General features: G+C 36.2%; 3 protein-coding genes and 1 non-coding gene across 5 annotated transcripts; 1 reads left to right on the forward strand and 3 right to left on the reverse strand.

The window, feature by feature from the left end:
- Positions 1 to 4633: 4633 nt before the first annotated feature.
- LOC142629890 (rubisco accumulation factor 1.1, chloroplastic-like) lies at positions 4634 to 6414 on the forward strand. The gene has a single exon (XM_075803941.1). The coding sequence runs from the start codon at positions 4762 to 4764 to the stop codon at positions 6115 to 6117; it is 1356 nt and encodes a 451-aa protein (XP_075660056.1). The 5' UTR covers positions 4634 to 4761; the 3' UTR covers positions 6118 to 6414.
- A 3569-nt stretch (positions 6415 to 9983) lies between these two features.
- Positions 9984 to 10055, reverse strand: TRNAK-UUU (transfer RNA lysine (anticodon UUU)). Its single transcript has one exon. It is a non-coding gene; the product is annotated as a tRNA-Lys (tRNA).
- A 3405-nt stretch (positions 10056 to 13460) lies between these two features.
- Positions 13461 to 15362, reverse strand: LOC142628317 (peptidyl-prolyl cis-trans isomerase CYP19-3). Of its 2 annotated transcripts, none has more exons than XM_075802415.1 (2): positions 15323 to 15362; positions 13461 to 14317 (listed from the first exon to the last, which is right to left on the reverse strand). In XM_075802415.1, the coding sequence occupies exon 2, from the start codon at positions 14258 to 14260 to the stop codon at positions 13736 to 13738; it is 525 nt and encodes a 174-aa protein (XP_075658530.1). In that variant the 5' UTR covers positions 14261 to 14317; positions 15323 to 15362; the 3' UTR covers positions 13461 to 13735. The 2 variants fall into 2 exon arrangements, with proteins under 2 accessions (XP_075658530.1, XP_075658529.1); XM_075802414.1 differs by having other exon boundaries at positions 15273 to 15358.
- Positions 15363 to 16546: 1184 nt separating this feature from the next.
- LOC142628640 (zinc finger BED domain-containing protein RICESLEEPER 2-like) lies at positions 16547 to 19506 on the reverse strand. Its single transcript, XM_075802692.1, has 3 exons — positions 19496 to 19506; positions 17259 to 18055; positions 16547 to 16647 (listed from the first exon to the last, which is right to left on the reverse strand). Exons 1-3 carry the CDS (start codon positions 19504 to 19506, stop codon positions 16547 to 16549), a joined length of 909 nt encoding a protein of 302 aa, XP_075658807.1.
- Between the last annotated feature and the right edge of the window lie 502 nt (positions 19507 to 20008).

Genomic DNA, 20008 nt, shown 5'->3' on the forward strand with positions numbered 1-20008 from the left:
TATGCTATGCTCTTGAGACATGATTTGCAAAGTATAAGCTAAGTATGTGTACTTTTATTTAAAGTTATGGCAAATTGAAATATTGGAAGTGGAGTTAGTTGTTCCATTCATTCATTTTTGTGCTAATGAGTATTTTTATACTAAAAATTGGAAGTCAAATGAAAATCAAACCAGACAGTTTCTCATTAATTTCTATTAATGTACATTCAAAGCAAAAAAATTAAAATTTGTTACATGACAAAAAGAGAAGTCCTAACTAGCCTAAACCCTAAGCCTTAGAAAGGGGGTTCTGCTCGGAAATGCTGGCAGCCTCTGTGCGTTTCAGCTCTATTTCGAATAAGGACTGGACTTGTTTTCCCTTATCTGTTGCCACCGGTGGAGGGACATTGGGCTTGACACTTTGGCTCGTAGTCTCCTCGGCACCATCACCCTGTTCCTTCTTTTTGTTGGAACCCTTAGGTTCTGTAGGAGTTGGAATGGGCTCTGGAATCATGGGAGGGAGCGTGGAAGATGTTGTCTCACGGGTAGGTGCGACAGGAGGAAGTTCTTCTATCACCTAGATGTCTTGGGGGAGCTAGATGTTTTCGGGCTTCCTCAACTCGGAGGTTGAGGGAATCCCTACCACATTCAAGGCTTCCCCCCACACTTGTTGACAGTATTCCCGGCATAGCTTGGCAAACTCCTCGGTTAGTTGGTTTTCTGTTGCCTCTACCCCTTCCTTGTAAGCGACCTTCTTCGCGACCTCCATGGAGTCCTTGAAGGTATAAGCCTCCTCTCTTATTTTTGCAAGCTCCTTCTTCAGGTCGGAGTTCTCTTGTTGAGATTTGGATAAGTTTTCGTCCTTCTGACGAAGAAGCTTGTGTTGCCCCTCTACCTGGGTCCTCATTGTCTTCAGGCTGGCCTCGGCACCGTCCTTTTCCCTCTTTAGCTCTGTCAATTGTGTGGTTAGCTTCTCATTCTGTGCAAAAGTCTGGCCTAAGGACTTCTCGGTTTCTGCCTAAGCTCCAGTTCGAGTGCAGCTTTCTTCCGAGAATCTTCCACCCACTTCTCGACAACAAAGACTTCTTGAATGGCCTGTAGTGAGATATTAAAATAAATGCATTATTAGTAGCACAAATCTAAAATACATAAGAATGTTTCTTTTGTCAAAATGTAATAAAAGTAATAAATTGAGGATAAGACTTAGGTACTCACCAAAGCCAAATCCCTTTTTAGCGAAAGGAAAAGATGCGGCTGGTTCATCTTCTCCAGGGCGTCCATGTCCTTAGGCAGAAGAAGGAGACGTTCCAAGGCGTCAGCCAGGTGGTGAGCGTGACCTTGTTGGAACGCCCTAGTACTAGACTAGCAGGAGATTGGTGTCCCGTCCAGTTTCAGCTCAGGAGACCAGGTAGCCGGTGTACGGTGTACCTCAGCAAGGTCCCTGTTCTCCTCGGCCTCACTCTTCCTCTTCCTCTTAGGTTTCGGAACGGGAGGCTTAGGATCGGAGGGAGGAGGGGGAGGTGGTAAAGACAAAGGGACCTATGACCCACCTATTCCCTTTTGGGAGACTCTCGAGCCCCTCTTATTTATCAGCTTCCGTAGAGTGTCCATATCTTCTTCTTCGGAGCTGGAATCAGGTTGTGCAATTACTAGACCGGGTATACCCGAAGTTTCAGCGGGCGTACGTTCCTCGTCCGAGAGGATGACGAGCTGCTCGTCTCGGGGCCTCTCAGCTTTCTCGAGTTAAAATTGGTCTATCTCATCATCCAACGATTGTTGCAAGGATGCTTGCTCTTCTCGGACGGCGGTTGTCTGGGAATGTGCCGAGAGAGGAATCGCTGTGATAGGGTGAGTATACAGGATGGTGGAGGGATCATTTAGGAGTACACGGTTGGAAAGGAAGCTGGGTCGTGCCACGTCTATCCTTATACGTCGTTTGTCTCCCGCAATGATCGCGTTGTCAATTTCTTGGAAGTCCACTGATATAGGGTCGTATCCTAGTATCAGGTGGGCAGCTCTCACTTGTAAGTCTTCATTGACGAAGACTTCGGAGCGAAGGACACGGTTCAAGTCAGCAACGTTGCAAAGGTTGAGACGTGGGCATACATGTTGTTTATCTGTGAAAAGAAACATCCGAGAAGACGAGTTTGGTCAGACTATTGATAAACATCAAGGCAAAAAGCAATAATGTGCAATAAAATTAACAGCGGTAAAGGTAATGGGATTGAATCATGGGTTAGGAAATCTAACTCCTAAGGAGTCACACCTGGCTCTCCCCATTCGACTGGGCAGCGGGGACTGTCAAACCAGTTTCTTGAGGCGATGAGATAGTCGTCTTTCATGCCTTTGTTGGATTTAGGAAGACAGGAAATCAGCCTAACGATGCTAGACCTGGATTTGATGTAATATCCTACATTTTTGAGTTTATGGCACTCGTACATATAGGCAACGTCGTGCCATGTGAGGTTCAGACCCATTTGCTCGTTTAGAGCATCGACACAACCTAATACTCTAAACACATTTGGTGTGCATTGGTCTGGGCATATCCTATGGTTGCGAAGGTATTCACTGGTCACGTTTTTCATGGGGAGGGTCATCCCACCTTCTATGAAGGTGATCATGGGAATGATGACTTCTGCCTCTCTCTTAGCGTTACCTACGGCTTCTACTGGGTAATATCTTAAGCCTACGTCATGAGGAATTTGATATTTGGCCCTAAAACCCTCCATACCGGCGTCAGTATCTACTAAACACTTAAATATACCCATTTGGTGGGAGCGAAAATGAAAGTTTAAAGAAGGAAAGGGGTTTAAATGGTGGTCGAGGACAGAAACCGAGAAGGAATGAGTAAAGAAAAGTGAGAACTTACGGGAGTTGGTTATAGGATTCTTCACGAGCTTCTGGAGAGAAAAAATAATGATTGGCACTTAGATGTGATTAATTTCTGAAAGAATGATTGGCACTTCCCAGGCGTTTTAACGTGCGGGAGGCGGCCTCGAAATTAAAACTCTCCCACTCAAATTTTTGGAGCAAATTTGGGCCGTTGGATTCGTATCCCACCGTTGAACGTAGGGAACAGGATGTAACTTGCAGTCATAAATGCGCGCGTTCCGGGTTTCGAAGCATCAGAGACGTTTTCAGGGAACGAAAGGACCCTTACACGTGCGGCGGTTTGCAAAGTGTGTGGAGGGTGTGTTGTTTGGTTCAAAACTTTATTCCTCTCCTCGGATGGGAGGGAAAAATAAAGTTTTGAGGGGCTATTATGGGGGATAACAATGTTCGAACAAACGTTTGGGTTTTGGGCCTGATTGGTTAATACAACTCTATTTGGTCAGAGTCCATAGGCCCATAGGTCAGTCCGCACTATAGCGGTTCGAGGAGGAGTATGTCCTCGGACAGGCCCAGCAATGGCCCTGGGACTTGCTAAACGGGTTAGAGGTAGAATTCTGGAGAACTGGTGGGTAAAACTGTGATCCAAGTACCCTTTAGAAGCAGGAACGTGTGAAAAATATCTGAGAAAAAAGCTGCTAATACCACATTAAAGATCCTGCATCTACCTCCCTGACTGCATTAATACTTTAATAGTGCTATTTACAAATAGTTTATAGTTAGTAAAATATGGTGTGTGTACTTTACGGTTATTATACGAACATATATAATTCGGCATTTTTAAGAAAAGTACGTTTCAAAAATTCGGCAAAAAAATACAGAAACGGAGAAATAACGGTACGTGTATAGTACGAGTATAATACGTTTATTATTAAAAAAATCGTCATTTAAAATACGGAGAAATTTGTCATAGAGTAATACTACATCCACAATATTTTCACAATAATTTTACAACAAATCCTAGATGACAAGCTATTAGTGATATTAATGGTGGTTTAAATTAGAACTATTAATAACTTATCACTTAGAATTTGTTATGAAATTACTGTGGACGAAGCATTACTCTGTCATATACTTTCTTTTTTAAATTTATTTATGAAAATATACTTCTTTTTAAATAAATACAATAATTTTTTATATTGCATAAGATTCTCACCAATTAAATTTTAAATAATCTATTTAATATAAAAACTTGTTTTTTTTTTTGAGAAATAACCACACACACAAGGGATTTTTTTTTTTTGAAGACCACACGCAAGGGATTCAATAGACGTTAATAGCAACATTATTAAGTAATTAATATTCATTCAGAAGCTAATAATTGATTGCTTATTGCAATTTTTTTGAATTATTAGCTATCATTTATTGCAATTTTTTAGGAATTGTTTAATTGCTTATTGCTATATTTTAGGAATTGTGACAAAGGATACGTGTTTCACTCTTTTAAGGCTATTTCTTAGGAGTTGTTTAATCATTTATTGTTGTAGTTGACTTCAACTTTATCTCTTTAGTATTTTATAGCCCGTATGTTTCTGCAATTTATAACTTTTGTGCGTTACAAACGGTAATGAAACTCTCATTCCAAAAGAACGCGTCATTTACCGTACATTTGGAAACAAATCGGCAAACGGGAGTTTTATTAATTGTTACGTGCGTACGCGTAATTACTAACTAGGGCACAGCATTGGTCTACCTTAATAATTTTCCTTTAAATTTAAAAGGAAAAAAAAAAAAAAAAAATCCTCTACTAAAATTCACCAACAACCTCCAGGCTTCACCTCTAACCCAACTGAAAGCCTACCTCTCTCTCTCTCTTCCTTTTGTCTTTCTCAAAACATAAAACAGAAGGAAAAAAAAAATCTAACATCATCAGTCATCAGATAAGGCAACACCATGCTCTCTGTAAGTGTAAACCCCTTGAAACCCCCATTCTCCTCCACCTTCCTCAACCCTCTCAGCAACCACTTCCTCCACTCTCCTCTCCCTAAACCCTCTCTTAAACCCATCTCAGCCATTTTCTCCCCATCTGGCCAATCCCAACAACAACCCCAATACCAAAACCAAAACCAACTCTATCAACCCTTCAGGCCACCCCCCTCCACCCCCCTCACCTCCCAATTCCACTCCCTCGACACCGCCAATCGCCTCGACACCCTCGCCAACCGCCTCGGCCTATGGTTCGAGTACGCCCCATTAATCCCCGCCCTTATCCGGGAAGGCTTCACCCCTTCTTCCCTCGAAGAAGCCACCGGCATTTCCGGCGTCGAACAGAACAGGTTAGTGGTTGCTGCTCAGGTTCGAGACTCTCTCGTGCAGTCCACTTCCAATGACCCTGAATTGCTCTCTTCGTTCGACCTCGGTGGTGCCGAATTGCTGTACGAAATTCGCCTGCTTAGTGCCCAGCAGCGTGCGGCTGCGGCGCGTTACATTGTTGACAATAAGCTTGATGCTAAGGGTGCTCAAGACCTCGCTCGAGCGATGAAGGACTTCCCTCGCAGACGCGGCGATAGAGGGTGGGACAGTTTTGATTATGGTATTCCAGGTGACTGTCTTTCGTTTATGTATTATAGACAGAGTAGAGAACATAGGAACCCGTCTGAGGAGAGAACTTCTGCTTTAGAATTAGCATTGGAAGTTGCTAGAAGTGAGAAAGCTAAGAACAGGGTGTTGGAAGAGTTGAAAGGGGCGAATGAAGGGAAAGGAGGGGAAGAGGGTATCGAGAGTGGGGTTCGGGTTCCGGTTGTCAGGTTGAAGATTGGTGAAGTGGCGGAGGCGAGTCGTGTGGTGGTGTTGCCGGTTTGTACAGATGAGGAGAGGGAAATTGGGGTTTTGGATGCACCGAGGGAGTGTAGGAGTGAAGGGGAGTTTGGTGTGGTGGTAGCGGAAAAAGGGTGGAAAAGGTGGGTGGTTTTGCCAGCGTGGGAGCCCGTGGCCGGGTTAGGAAATGGGGGAGTTGTTGTGTCATTTGTGGATGCGAGGGTGTTGCCTTGGAAGGCGAATAGGTGGTATAAGGAGGAGGCTATATTGGTGGTGGCTGATAGGAGTAGGAAGGAGGTGGCTGCAGATGACGGGTTTTATTTGGTGGCAATTGATAGTAATGGTGATGGTCATGGTGAGGGCTTGAAGGTTGAAAGAGGGTCGGCATTGAAGGAAAAGGGCGTGACAGAGAGTTTAGGGACTGTGGTGTTGGTGGTTCGGCCACCAAGAGAAGAGAATGATGATCAATTGGCTGATGAAGATTGGGAGTGAGGTAGAGTAATACTATGTTAGTATCAGTATTACCAGTGGAGATTGAAGCAAGTCTTGTAGAATTTTAGCAATGGTGGGAGCTTGAAGTTCAGTCAGATGGACTTCAAATTAATGACCTCTAGAAGGGGTTTTTTGTTTTCTTTCTCCATTGTTGCCAAAGATGGCTCTTGTTTAACTTAAAATCATGTTGTAATCTTCTATTCTATTTTTTAATAGGGAATTTTGCCCTTTGTATTCTTGCTTCTATTTGTATTCATAAAATACAATATGATATATATTCACCACATTTTTCTTTTCCTTTTACGTTGTTGCAGACGTGCTTGTTAGTTATATAATGCTTGCCTTAAGTATTCACAATCTACAGCAAATGTATAATAATCTTTTTGTTAACCATTAGGAGCGTGTTTCTTGTATATACTACCTAGCAATACATTTCTTCTGGTCTTTCAATTGTAATGGAAAAGTTCATCTTCTTGTATTTCTTTGTTCGTAATGCAATTTTATTGATTGAGATATCAATATTAGATATGCAAACTACAGAACAACAGACAGGACCCCAGAGCTCTTTCAAGTTTATAAGACTACATTATCAGTACTTGTATCTTTATTATAAATTGATTCTGTGCCTTTTGTATAAATCTCATGATCGTTTGATTTGCATAACCTTTGTTTACCAAAGATCAGAATGTAGTTTATTTAGCTGTCACTACCATTTAATTATAGCTGTCGTGTTAGCTAGAGAATGGAGTGGCTGCCAGCAGTTTGATGAGTCATCCATATCAGTTTTTAAAGGGAATATCAGTGTCTTGAGAGGTTACCATAGATCATGTCAGGAGTGAAAAATTACAATAACCTCAATAGATGTTGCCACTGGCCTTCTTATGTACGAAAGAAACAACTTGAGAAGCTTCCACTAAGGTCATCAATTAGCTACATCAAGAACAAAGAGAATACCACTACTTCAGTTGCTGTGAGGGAGGGGTTGAATAACCATTTCAGTGATATAAAGGACGCAAGATTGCTGGTCTCTGGCCCTTCTCATCTGTTGGCAGAATCACTTAACAATATCCAATCATCAAGATAAAACAGGTGAGTTCTTGTGTTTTCTCTCATTTAATATTTCTACTAACTACATTCTCAAGTACAACATAGGGTACTATATCAGATGACCATGTTTATTTTCTTGTGGAGTTGACAAATTGTGTTGTAGACTTGTAGTCTCAATGTTTAAGTAGGGGAAGTTTTTTATAGGCAATGTATTTGTGGAAGATGTGATGAAAAGCTTATAACCATTCTTAGCATTGATGGTGGGGTACTGAGAGGCATTGTTCCTGTGATAATCCTTGCGTTTCTTGAATACCAGCTTCAAGTTTTTGTGGAATCTATCCATGCTTATGCTTTATGTTTAATGGTTATGTAGAACCTGATTTAGAATGTTGGCCTAGTTTCATTATCTGAAATAGACCATGGGGATTTTCTTCTTTCGTTATTCTCTTAAATAGAAACTAGATGATGAAGATGCTAGTATGGCAGACTACATTGACTCCATTGCTGGGACTAGCACAGGAGACGTTGCCATAGCTATGCTTGGCACACCAAATGAAAGCAACTGGCCATTGTTCACTGCGAAAGATATTGGACAAAGTTTGGCTCCAAATTGGTTTCGAGCTATCTTTTCTAATCCGTTACATGATGATTTATAAGACTATCCATGTGTAGTATTTAAACAAATCACATAACTCATTTGAAAAAGTCATATGACTAAAACTACAAATGGATGGTCTCTTCAATCACACCATGGGTTGGAGAAAGATAGCTCCAAACTAGTTTGGGGCCAAACCTTTTCCAAAGATATTAACTAACTTTATCTAGAAGAAAGTCCACTTGTTTTATCCCCAGAAATCAAAACATGATCTACAGTTTGTCAAAATGTAGGCTGCAAACTATAGCTATTTTGTTTGGAAATAATATCAGAAACTTATTTTTCCAAAGTTGAGAGAGAGCCTATGAGAAGGAAATCATTTGAGTTTTTTATATTTTGCAGGTATAACTTCCACTGGTATGACATGATAACAAAATGGGTCAAATCAATATGGAACAGTCATGGTGTGGTTGTGTACCCTTAAGTGGAGTGGACAGCTTCATCAAATGGGTTAAAAAAGTAGCATATCGTCTCAAATATAATGGCAATTATCTGCACAGAAAAGTCAGATATGATCGGAGGAAAAAGTTTTGTGAGAAGCGAACCAATGTGATAACTCCCTGCGAAATTCAATGACTGCTATATAATATGATTGAATGATTTAATTTACATTTCATAATTTGCTTGCATTGTGAGAGGTGACCAGGGAAATATCTCAAAATGATATTCTACGTTCTTTAACAAAATGGATCGTGGTAATCTTCATGTTCTCTCCCTTGGTGCCTTAAGGGAAGTAGTACGTTTGATATTCAAATTTTTTTACCACGAAATTCAAGGTGCTCCTGAATCCATCTTTCCATGGAAGGGTCTTCAGAAAGTAAAGGTTCCTATAAGGGTTGCTTTCTTTGTGTGGATAGTAGCTTTATGTCAGATTCTTACTTTGGATAACCTCATGAGAAGGGGTTTGCTTGTAGTAAATCGATGTTATATGTGCCGCTTTAAAGGGGAATTGATGGACCACCTTCTTCTTCATTGTGATGTAGCTCATGCTTTGTGGGTGAATATGTTTCAGATTTTTGAAGTTCAATGGGTCATGCTCTGTTGCGAGTTTACCATTTTGTTGGAGATATTAGCTTGGGAAGTATAGATCAGATATTTGGAATTTGGTTCCTAGTTGTTTGACGTGGATTGTTTGGATGGAGCATAATCGTCATTTGTTTGAGGATCTTAAAAATCATTTGGGATCAATTAAGATTTGTTTCAACGAACTCTGTCTGATTGATCTCAATGTTGGGGTTCCTTGGATTGTTCATCTAGCACAGAGTTTCTTGGTTCTCCTAGAATAGCCTTTTGATCTCTTAATTTTTTTAGCAATAACACTACTCTTATTACCTATATATATATATAAATGTTCTCTCCCTTGAACTGGATCCTGCAAAGAGGGATGAAAAGCATGAAGCCGGAGATGGCAAAGGTTCAGGACTCTTCAACCGGTTTACAGGCGAGAGTGAGACAATTCAAGCACTCTAATTGATGTTGTTCTGGCTGCAATGATGATATCCTTGACATATATGTCTGTTTTCTTCCATGGCTCTGGTTTTAAAGACAACTATCTTCAAAACCAGTTATTAATCAACCATGCAACAACAATCTCAAATTACTCTCCCTAATCAATAGGGACCATTCACATAAGGTCTACATAATGCATACCTTAAACCATACCTTTCAGTTTGTTTACAATCCATGCCAATTCCTGGTCGCAGCTGCCTATTTGTCTATCAAAGAAGCACCTAGCTAGCACCTGTTTCCACAGCCATTTAGTTACAGGGTGTTAAAAAAAATATATGATCTCTTGTTCTGCCAATTTGTCTATCAAAGAAGCACCTAGCAGCCTATAGCACTTTTTTCCACAGCCATTTTAGTTACCAATCTGTTCTACCAAGCAAAAGAAAATTTCCACCATCTAACAATGAAATGCTTTATCTCTAATTTCCAAGGTTATGGTTTCTAAGACAGGCTTTAATCAAATTCAGGTATTAATAATCCATTAAGCAACAATGATTCCAAGCAAAAGAAAATTTCCACCATCTAACAATGAAATGCTTTATCTCTAATTTCCAAGGTTCTGGTTTCTAAGACAGGCTTTAATCAAATTCAGGTATTAATAATCCATTATGCAACAATGATTCGTTGTATAAACAAAAATACAAGTACAAAGGTTTGTCGCCGTCTGTGGGGATCGAACCCACGACCACGTGGTTAAAAGCCACGCGCTCTACCACTGAGCTAAGACGGCTTGTTTGTCTTGTTTTTTCTTCTTTTAATTCATAATTTTACTACTAACTAAAAGCGGTCAAAATAAGTCCCAGCACTTCTAGGTTAACTGCATATATTTATATATATATATATATATATGAAAAAAGTTTCTCTCCAAACTAGTTTGGAGAGAAACTCTTCAAACTTATCAAATATTTTTATATTGAGTGTGAAATTTGAAAATCTAATCGTTGGATTGCATGTTCTTATTATATTATTCATGCTTGCAAAATTTCAAGAAAATCAAAAATCAATTGCTATGTCATCAAACATATGTTAAAATTTCAAGTTTTTGTAATCTAAAATTATGTATAAAAAATAAGTTTATTGATCAAATAGTAAATAAAATCCGATTTGAACGAAATTTGATATGCATGTTAAGAACATAAGGAACATGAAATTCAACGATTAGATTTTCAAAATTCACACCTAAAAAAAAGATATATGATAAGTTTGAAGGGTTTCTCTTTCTCTCTCTCTCTCTCTCTCTCTCTCTCTCTCTATATATATATACTAGTTTGGAGAGAAACTTTGTTCTATATATATATACTAGCCTCTGAGCACGCGCTCACGCGCATGCTTAGAGGCTCTTCTATTTTTTGGAAAAATATTAATAATTTACATATATTATAATTTGGTTAACTGCATATATATATATATATATATATACTAGCCTCTGAGCACGCGCGTGAGGCTCTTCTATTTTTTGGGTAAATATTAATAATTTACATTTATTATAATTTGGAATTTCTACTTTTTCCAATCACAAAAAAAAAAAATATATATATATATATATATATATATATATATATATATATATATATATATATATATATATATATATATAAGGGTGTGATGAATACGTGAGGTGAGTTTTGTAGATTGGAGGAGTTTTAAACTAACAAAAGAGTGGTCCTATTTTGTAGGGAGTTAGTGAGTAGATGTAGGAATTTAAATCAACGTAAAAGTAGGAGTTTATTAGAAGTAGAAATGCATTTTAATGTAGATGTAGGAATTTATTATTTTTGTTAATTTACTATTTTAACCCCATTTTTAATTTTTAGGTAGGGGTATTTTTGACAATAAAAAAAGCAATAACTAACTTTCTTTTGCCAATTTACTATTTTAACCCTATTTTTAAATTGTTAATTAATTAATTTAGGGGTTTTTTTGACAGAGAAAAAAGCAATAACTAACTTTCTGAATCCTCTTAATATATATATATATATATATATATATATATGAATAGTAACTGCAAGCATAGTTAATATAAACCCGAGTAGGTCCAATTATTAGTCCGATTTTTTTTTTTTCATTATAAATTTATTCATATAATCCAACAAATGCTGTGGGATCTTTGTAACTTGTTCAACCCGGACGGATTCTTAAAAAAGTACAAGTTTTTTCATGTGCTTCAATCACTTATTTGTCCAATTTTAAACTTTAAGTTTCATATTAATATTTTGAAATTTTGGTCTTTTCAACAAAAATAAAACCTACCTTTTTCAGTAAATATAAAGCAATATTTAGGAAAGAAATCAATGTATACAATTTATATCATGATTTATTTAGTATTATTTTCACAATGTAGGTTTATTAGGAAGAAAATTGTGGGTTCTAATTAGTTCAATTGGTAAAGTCTCTGATGGTTATATCATGACTTATTTAGTATTATTTTCACAATGTAGATTTATTAGGAAGAAAATTGTGGGTTCTAATTAGCTCAATTGGTAAAGTCTCTTATGGTTGAATAAGAGATTTGAGGCTCAATTTCCGCCTACATAAAAAAACCGATTAGTGTCTTGATATGATAATAAAGAGCTATCACCAAGAACGGACACTATAAATTGAAACTTAAAAATAAAAAAAATTTTAAAACTTCAAAAAAATTTAAATTATTTCATTTCATAATTTTTTACTTTTTTCAGAATTTACTAAATAAATTATTTATATTAAAAAAGAAAAAACTTAGGTATAGTATTTTAGGTGTTATTCTTTAGGTTCCCTCTTAAAATCTAGTCATGTGGTTACTTAACTAAAAATATACTTCCATCTCATGAGAAAAAAATCCACATGGCAGAATCTTAAAAGGAGAATTTAAGGAACAACACCTAAGTACTATACCTAAGTTTTGCCCTTTCTAATAGGAAAAAACTTAGGTACAATACTTTAGGTGTTAGCCCTTAAGTTTCTCTCTTAAAATTTAGCCATGTGACTACTTAACTAAAAAATATACTTCTATCTTCTGAGAAAAAATCTACATGACAAAATCTTAAAGGGAAACTTAAGGAACAACACCTAAGTAATGTACCTAAGTCTTGCCCTTTCTAATATGAATAATATTAGAGATACAAACTATTTTATAAAAATAATTTACAAACTGCTGATGTGGTGAGTGATTATTGGTAAATGAAAAAGTGATATTAATGGTAGGCTTAGATGAAAACCAATAAGAGATTGACCACATCAACATTTTGTAAAAATGTTACAAAATAGTTTGTAACTATAGCATTACTTTTTTTTTTTTTTTGGAGAATCTAGGTCCGATACATAAACAGAAACAAGGATTACAAAGCATCCCTCAAAACAAGGGGAACTAAGCCATCAGGTATGGACTCAAGCCATACTTGTAACTCATTGCTAGACTTGGACCGTCTAGCCAGGAAATGGGCAACCGAGTTGCCAATACCTAACATATGTCAAATTCTTTATTCATAATTTTATCTTTTGGTTATATATCTTCTTAGACTAATAGTGCCTAATAGTTAAATTAGGGGAAATTAAAGATTCCATTATTCACCCCATTCTATCTCCATTCCATTGTATGTGTTTTTAATAAAATAAAAAATAATCTGTTACTTTAAATTTTCTTTAAAATAAAAATAGTTGAGCTCTTAATGTGTACAACATGACTCCGTCATCTCATGTGAATGTTTGATGGACTCCATGTTCATTTGAGACTAGAGAAATATCACATGACACAATGGTGAAACACGAATATTATGGACATGAATCACATAACTTGCCTTTTAGAAAGTTCATAATCATGTACAGTATACTGTATCATTGTAACTCAGGGAAGATAAGGCTACAAAACAGTTTTTCTTTCTAGTTAATAAATTGCAGAGAACAGAACTAAAAGCTAAAGGAGAAAACACCTAAGTATTAATAGCCGTCGAACGTAGTAAACCTGGAATTCACCTCAAGTAAACCTGGATTGCCCAAAAATAAACTTCGAACGTAGTACTATTTTTATATTTTGCTTTTTAGGAAGGGGGGATTAAATTTAAGATTTGATTGGTAATTAGGATAACAATAAGCATCGAGAACACAGATACAAATGTACAAAATTTGGCTTTGGCTACAACTAATTTTGTAGCTAAACTTTATATTTAAATTTCTAATTTGATTGATAATCAAGAATCAAGATAGCAATAAGCATTGAGAACACAAATACAAATCTACAAAACTATACACTTCAGAAGCTCATTCACAAATTGATCCAAAACAGATCCGTACTTCTTATTGCAGTTAGCACAGGTTTGATCTCTTTACAAAAGCATGCTTCCGAATATATCAACCGTGCAACTTCTCTACTCTGAAGTAATTAATATTGAACATACACAACCTAAATAACAATGACAGACAAGTAAACCATGATCAATTCTCTGTAATCTGACCACAATCTTCGATTACAACCCGCTCCCTAGTAGTCCCACCGTCTGATCCCACCTTCTCCATTTCCTTAACCACACTGTAGCCATCCACAACTTTACCAAACACAACATGCTTCCCATCAAGCCATTGGGTCTTCTCAGTGCAGATAAAGAACTGAGAGCCATTGGTGTTCGGTCCAGCATTAGCCATTGATAAAATTCCTGGCCCTGTATGCTTCAACTTGAAGTTCTCATCCTCAAATTTCAGGCCATAAATGGACTCTCCTCCAGTCCCATTTCCCTTTGTGAAATCCCCTCCCTGACACATGAAGTTTGGGATTATGCGGTGAAATCCCGAGCCCTTGTAATGTAATGGCTTCCCAGATCTCCCAATCCCCTTCTCCCCTGTGCAAAGTGCACGGAAATTTTCAGCAGTTTTAGGTGTAACATCAGCAAATAGCTCCATTACAACTCGTCCAGCTTTCATCTTTCCAATCAGAATGTCAAAGAAAACCTTTGGATTTGACATCTTGTTTTCCCAATTAAAATCCTTATAAACAGTACTCCAATTACAGACAACAGGTTTCTGTTCAAATTAGAAAAATGTGAGCATTCTCATTTCTTTAAAATGATGTTACATATTCTACTAAAAGCACAACCAATACCTACGAATTCAAATATAAATTCTACCAATGTTTCTGTTTTACGTATCTGAATCATAGATTATCACACATTCAAGAGACAGATTTTATATAACAGAAAAGGTAAAACTCTATATAATCTGTAAACTAATTAATCTTAATCCAAGCTTTCAAAAGTCCAAATTAGCTACTCCTAATAATCTAATACAAACACTATTGTAAGTTCAAATTCCTTCCTCTTAATCCAAATCCTTCAAGAACAGACAAGAAAGTTCCATATCAACATTGTTACTTATCACTTTGACCCATATATTTCAACATTGTAAAGTCAATAAAGACAAACACACTACACAAACATTATCCAACAACCAAGCCAGTAAAACATCAACCCAGAACAACCAAAAGGCCTATCTTTTTAACAGTCACTCAACAGGTCCATAATTAACAGTCAAGACTCAACACTAGGAACAAAAGGTATTAACCATTGTTACCACATCACCATGTATTGTCCTTATTTCAATACAAATCAATCAAAAACATAAAATGGGCAAATGCGCCACTGGCAAAATTGTTTCTTTAATTTTTCTTCGTTGAAGAAAAAGACACCCACAAATTTTAGAACGTGCAAATGGGTCAGTGACAGAAAACGAGTTGCAAAAACCAAAACCCCCCAAAAGGGAAAATGGGTTTTAGAAATGTTTCATCAATCTATAACAAAAATAATCCTCAGAAAAACATGAGAAATCAAATCATGAGGATATAGAAGATGATTCATGATCTTGCACAAGTTTTGAGCTCAACGGGCTTTGATAATACCACCCGCAAGCCTTCGATATGTGCTATCTTTATGTGTGAAACAAAAAAAAAAAAAACAAAAATTCTTGGATTGTGAGAGATTACAGATATGAAGCAGAGCTGAAAGAGATGGAGAAGTTGTACAGAGTGTCTACCCGTGAGTTTAAGATTGGCGTTGGAGAGGCTGTGAGCGAAGTACTGTGATTCTGCTTTAGTTTGTGTTTATATAGGCACAACCTCGAAGGGGTTAGGGTTTTAGTCTCTGGTTTTTTTAACAAAATAGTCCCTTTTCTTTGGCATATTTTTTTTTTTTCCTTTTTTTACCCCAACTGTTTGTTATTTACTTAAATTACAATAACCTCCCTCGAGCATCGAGGTTTGGAAAAGTATATATTTTGTTTATATAAACCACATTCCACCTGTTGAGATTTCAATTTATATGACAAATAGCCCTACTATTTTTGTCAATTAAAATAGAGTCAAATACATAATTCATGTTTCTTAAAAAAATAAAAATACATAATTCATGTAAAGGATACTAATTAAATTGGTTATATAATAAGAAAAATAAAAATTATAACATATAGACTAGGGCTATCCACAAGTCAGCTTGAGTCGGGTTTGTGCCCAACTCGAAACTGACTCGACAACTTCAGGTGGTAGAGCAGTTGATACGAATGACAACGGGTTGGGTTTGGGCTGAGTTTTTGCATACTCGGACCCGATCCGCAGGCTTGAACCCAACCCGATTATTAATCAAATTTTTTTCCCAAGGCCCAAACTCGCCCCACAGGCCTCGTTTATCTTCTTGGGCCCAAATCTAGCCCAACCAAGAACAAAATTTGAAGCCCATTAAGATTTTTTGCCTAGATTCAAGCTCATTCAAGCCATATAACATGGCCCAAATGCTAAAATTTGGCATTTAGGCCACGTTATATGACAGCCAAATCAATCCAAATCATAGGTTAATCATAAATCAATAAATCACCTGTTAATTATACATCTATATATTAATAAATCATAACTAAGATTCCAAATCAATAAATCACCTAACTAAAGTAACCATTTAATCATTAATCAACAAAATCATAGCTAAAATCACCAGCTAAACATAAAAATAAAATAAATCCAACAAGTCCAAGAAATAAATATCACAAGTTCAACAAGTTCAAGAAATTAAAAAGCTACAAAATAAATCCCACAAGGCTAAGAAATTAAAAAGGCTAAGAAATTACAAAATATCTTATCCTCCACAAACCAACAAATTAAAAAGGCTAAGAAATTACAAAAGGCTAAAAAGGCTTAGAATAATTACAAACCAACAAATTAATCCAACAAGTCTAAGAAATTAAAAAGGCTACTACATTATTACAAAATGTCTAATCCTCCACAACTGTGACACAACTCACATCCTCTTCATTAGGCTCCCCATCATCAAGAATTGTTTGAAGTGTACAATCTTTAGACATAGTTGAAAAACCTACGACAACAATGAATTAAAAAATGGAATAAACTTCATCAAATTGTAACTAGCAAATATAAAAATACAATTTTGATTTTATAAATAAAAATTAAACAATTACTAATCGTTGATTTCACTCCATAACCAATTTTGAGCACACATCATTGCCTCTAAAAGTTTTGGGATGTAGCCTACTACAGTGTGGACTTAAAAGTCTCTCACTAGTGCTAAAGGCAGATTCTGAAGCAACAGTTATGACAAAAATGGCTAAAATATCTCTTGTAATCCTTTGTAAAGTAGGATACTTGAGACCATTATTTTTCCATCATCCCAAAATATCAAAATCTTCACTTTTCTTTAACACTCCCTCATCAATGAAATGATCAAATTCTATTCTAGCACTCCCATATTTCTTTGAACTACTTGAACTATTGTTCACAAACAAATCAAAATATGACATTGTCCCCACTCAACCTAAACTTCATTTGTGCCACAGGGCTTGAAGTACTTGCAGAAATATGAGAACTTCCTTCATTATCTACAGGGAACTCATCTAGATCTCCATACTCATCAAGCAAATCATAACAAAGATTCTTAATTTTTTTCAATCTCCAAATTAGAATTATCACCATAAATATTAGGATAATAAAACTCCAATAACTTCATCTTATATCTTGGATCTAAGATAGCAGTAATAGCCATAACAACACTAACATTAGCCCAATAAGAATTAAATTTAGCAAGCATGCTTTCTGCCATCATACTTATCATCTCATTTGAAGACAAACTCCATTCATTTAATGCAATTTTCAACTCACACACCAAAGTAAAATACATATTAGTTGTGGGGTACTTACGACCAAAGAAAAGCTCAGTCACACTATGAAACAACTCCAACCTCTCACAAATATCTTTGGCTAACTTCCAATCATAATCATGTGGCAAAGAAGTATAAGATGTATCACGTTTAGCCAAATGCGGGAAAACATTTTTATAAATCAATGCAGTAGAAAGCATTAAGTAAGTTGAATTCCAACGAGCTTTACAATCTAAGACTAACTCTTTGGTACATTGAACACGCAATTGACGTGCATTTTCTTCAAATTTTTGCCTCCTTTTTGGTGATTCAGTCCAATAAATCACACTATTATGAATCCTTTCAATACCATCACTAATAAGAGACAACCCATCTTGAACAATCAAATTCAAAATATGTGCAGAACACCTCATATGCAACATAGACCCACCCAACATAAGAGAACTAGTATCAAGCTTATTTAAGAGAAGCCTTATCATGACATCATTAGTACTACAATTATCAACAGTTATTGTGGACAACTTCCTATCAATGTTCAACTCTAAAAAATAATCAACAAGGACTTCAACAAGGACATCTTTCGTGTGTGGAGAAGGAACATAAACAAACCTAGAAAAATAATAGGAATAATTATAACATAACTCAATAAACATTCAATTTAACATAAAGTCTAAACATTCAATTTAACATAACTCAATAAACATTCTAAATGTAAAGTCTTTAACATTCAATTTATAGATAAAAAAAATTACCTTAAAACTCGGCTTTGCAACGTCAAGTATGATCAATAAAATGAGTAGTAATGACCATAAACCCTCTTTTTTTTGTTACTTGAAGTCCACATATTAGTTGTAATTGTCATCCTACTTCCATTCTTGTCCGTCATCTTCAAAGCTTTCTCCCTCTCATTATCATAGGTTTTAAGAATGTCACTCTTCAAAGTATTTCTTGAGACAAGTTTAAACAAAGGTTGAAGAGAACCCACAAATTCTCTAAACCCAATGTGGTCAACTATTGAAAGGGGGTATTCATGTAGGATGACCATATGAGCAAGATTATTCCTCACTTTGACTTGATCAAATTGGTAAGTATTTAAACTCATAGTTCCATCCACCTTATTTTGTTGTTTAATTAAGACTTGTTGTCGCATATTGCTTATATCTTTAAACTTCAACCGTGAACATCTTGCTAAATGATTATGCAAATGGGTTGTACCTTGGCTAGAATCACGCAAGTTAAGTTTGCTACAATGATGACATTGGGCTTTAAAGTTTCCATCAACTTTCTACCTTGTAAAATGATCCTAAACATCTGAGGTAGTCTTTCTTTTTCTACTTGTATCCAACTCCAAGTTCTCATTTGTAGGCTCTTGCTCTCCCTCTTCCTCTGTCCCTTCTTGTTCCTCTACCTCTAAGTCTTCTCCCGCTAATTTATTACACATACTCATTGATTAATAGGCCCAAATTCATAATTACACAGATTCACAAATTCTATCAACCCAAACATAATTAAACATGATTAACTACAAATTCCAAACACTTACTCATTGTTTAATGGGAATAAATGTGATGGTTATCCTAAGGGTGAGCTGCCAGGCGACAATGGCGAGGGTGATCATGAAAATGACGAAGGAGACCGCGTAGCTAGCAAGGGACAACGTCCAGTTCTCAAGGGAGAGCCGCTTGGCGAGGAAGAACTAGATTTTTTTGTGTCTTCCATCTCCGTTTTAGGCTCTGCATTCCCAACAAGCACAAAAACAAAAAACAATAAAAAATTTCTTCCATTAGCACAAAATGGTTGAATTTTTAGTTTTTCAATTTAACGAAAATACAAAATATCCTAGATAAATCAATGTAGCAATAATAAGGATCTAAGCACACACATGTCTCAACATAAACTGAAAATACATGTCTCAAGTCTCAACATTATTATTGCTAATGGACAGTAAGTTTATATCGATAGACAAAACAAAGACAGCATGAGAAAAACTTAAGCAACTTCATTATCTATTTTTAAAAGATGGATACAGAAACTGACATCTTCTTTTACCTTATATCCATGATTACAAAGATAATTTAATAGAATTGCAATGCAATAGTAATCACATAATTTTACATAAATGTTAAATGATATTTATTAGAAACAATTGTTCATCATGCATTTACTAATAATAGAAAAATCATCAAATTTGATCAGTTTGGATTCATAAAATGCAACACCCATCTATTAGACTACTATCTCTAAACCAACAACAAATTATGAAACACTTCAACATAGGGGCTGTTCAACAACAATGTGACTATCTGAAAACACATTTCATAGCAACCTCAACAAACGAAACCCAGATCGGCAGATCCCAACAATGCTCCTTGACACAAACACCAACCACAAAGAAAATTAATTGAATCATGCCATTAAAGAATTTGATCCTCCCCTTTTCAAGGTAACTTTACACCAATGTAAATAACAAATATCCAACCAACTCCTGCCAGAATCTCCTGCCAGAAATTGCCTATTACAAAAAAAAAGAAGAAGAGAAATTTCAAGAGAGAAAAACTGACC

This window comes from Castanea sativa, chromosome 3 (genome assembly GCF_040712315.1).
Source record: "Castanea sativa cultivar Marrone di Chiusa Pesio chromosome 3, ASM4071231v1".
NCBI lineage: Eukaryota > Viridiplantae > Streptophyta > Magnoliopsida > Fagales > Fagaceae > Castanea > Castanea sativa.

Coding starts and splice junctions, on each gene's coding strand:
- LOC142628317 (XM_075802415.1), bottom strand. CDS start 14,260: ATGTCAAATCCAAAGGTTTTCTTTGACATTCTGATTGGAAAGATGAAA.
- LOC142628640 (XM_075802692.1), bottom strand. Junction 16,648..17,258: donor TTATTATCCTAATATTTATG/GTGATAATTCTA, acceptor TTGTTGTCGTAG/GTTTTTCAACTATGTCTAAA.
- LOC142629890 (XM_075803941.1), top strand. CDS start 4,762: ATGCTCTCTGTAAGTGTAAACCCCTTGAAACCCCCATTCTCCTCCACC.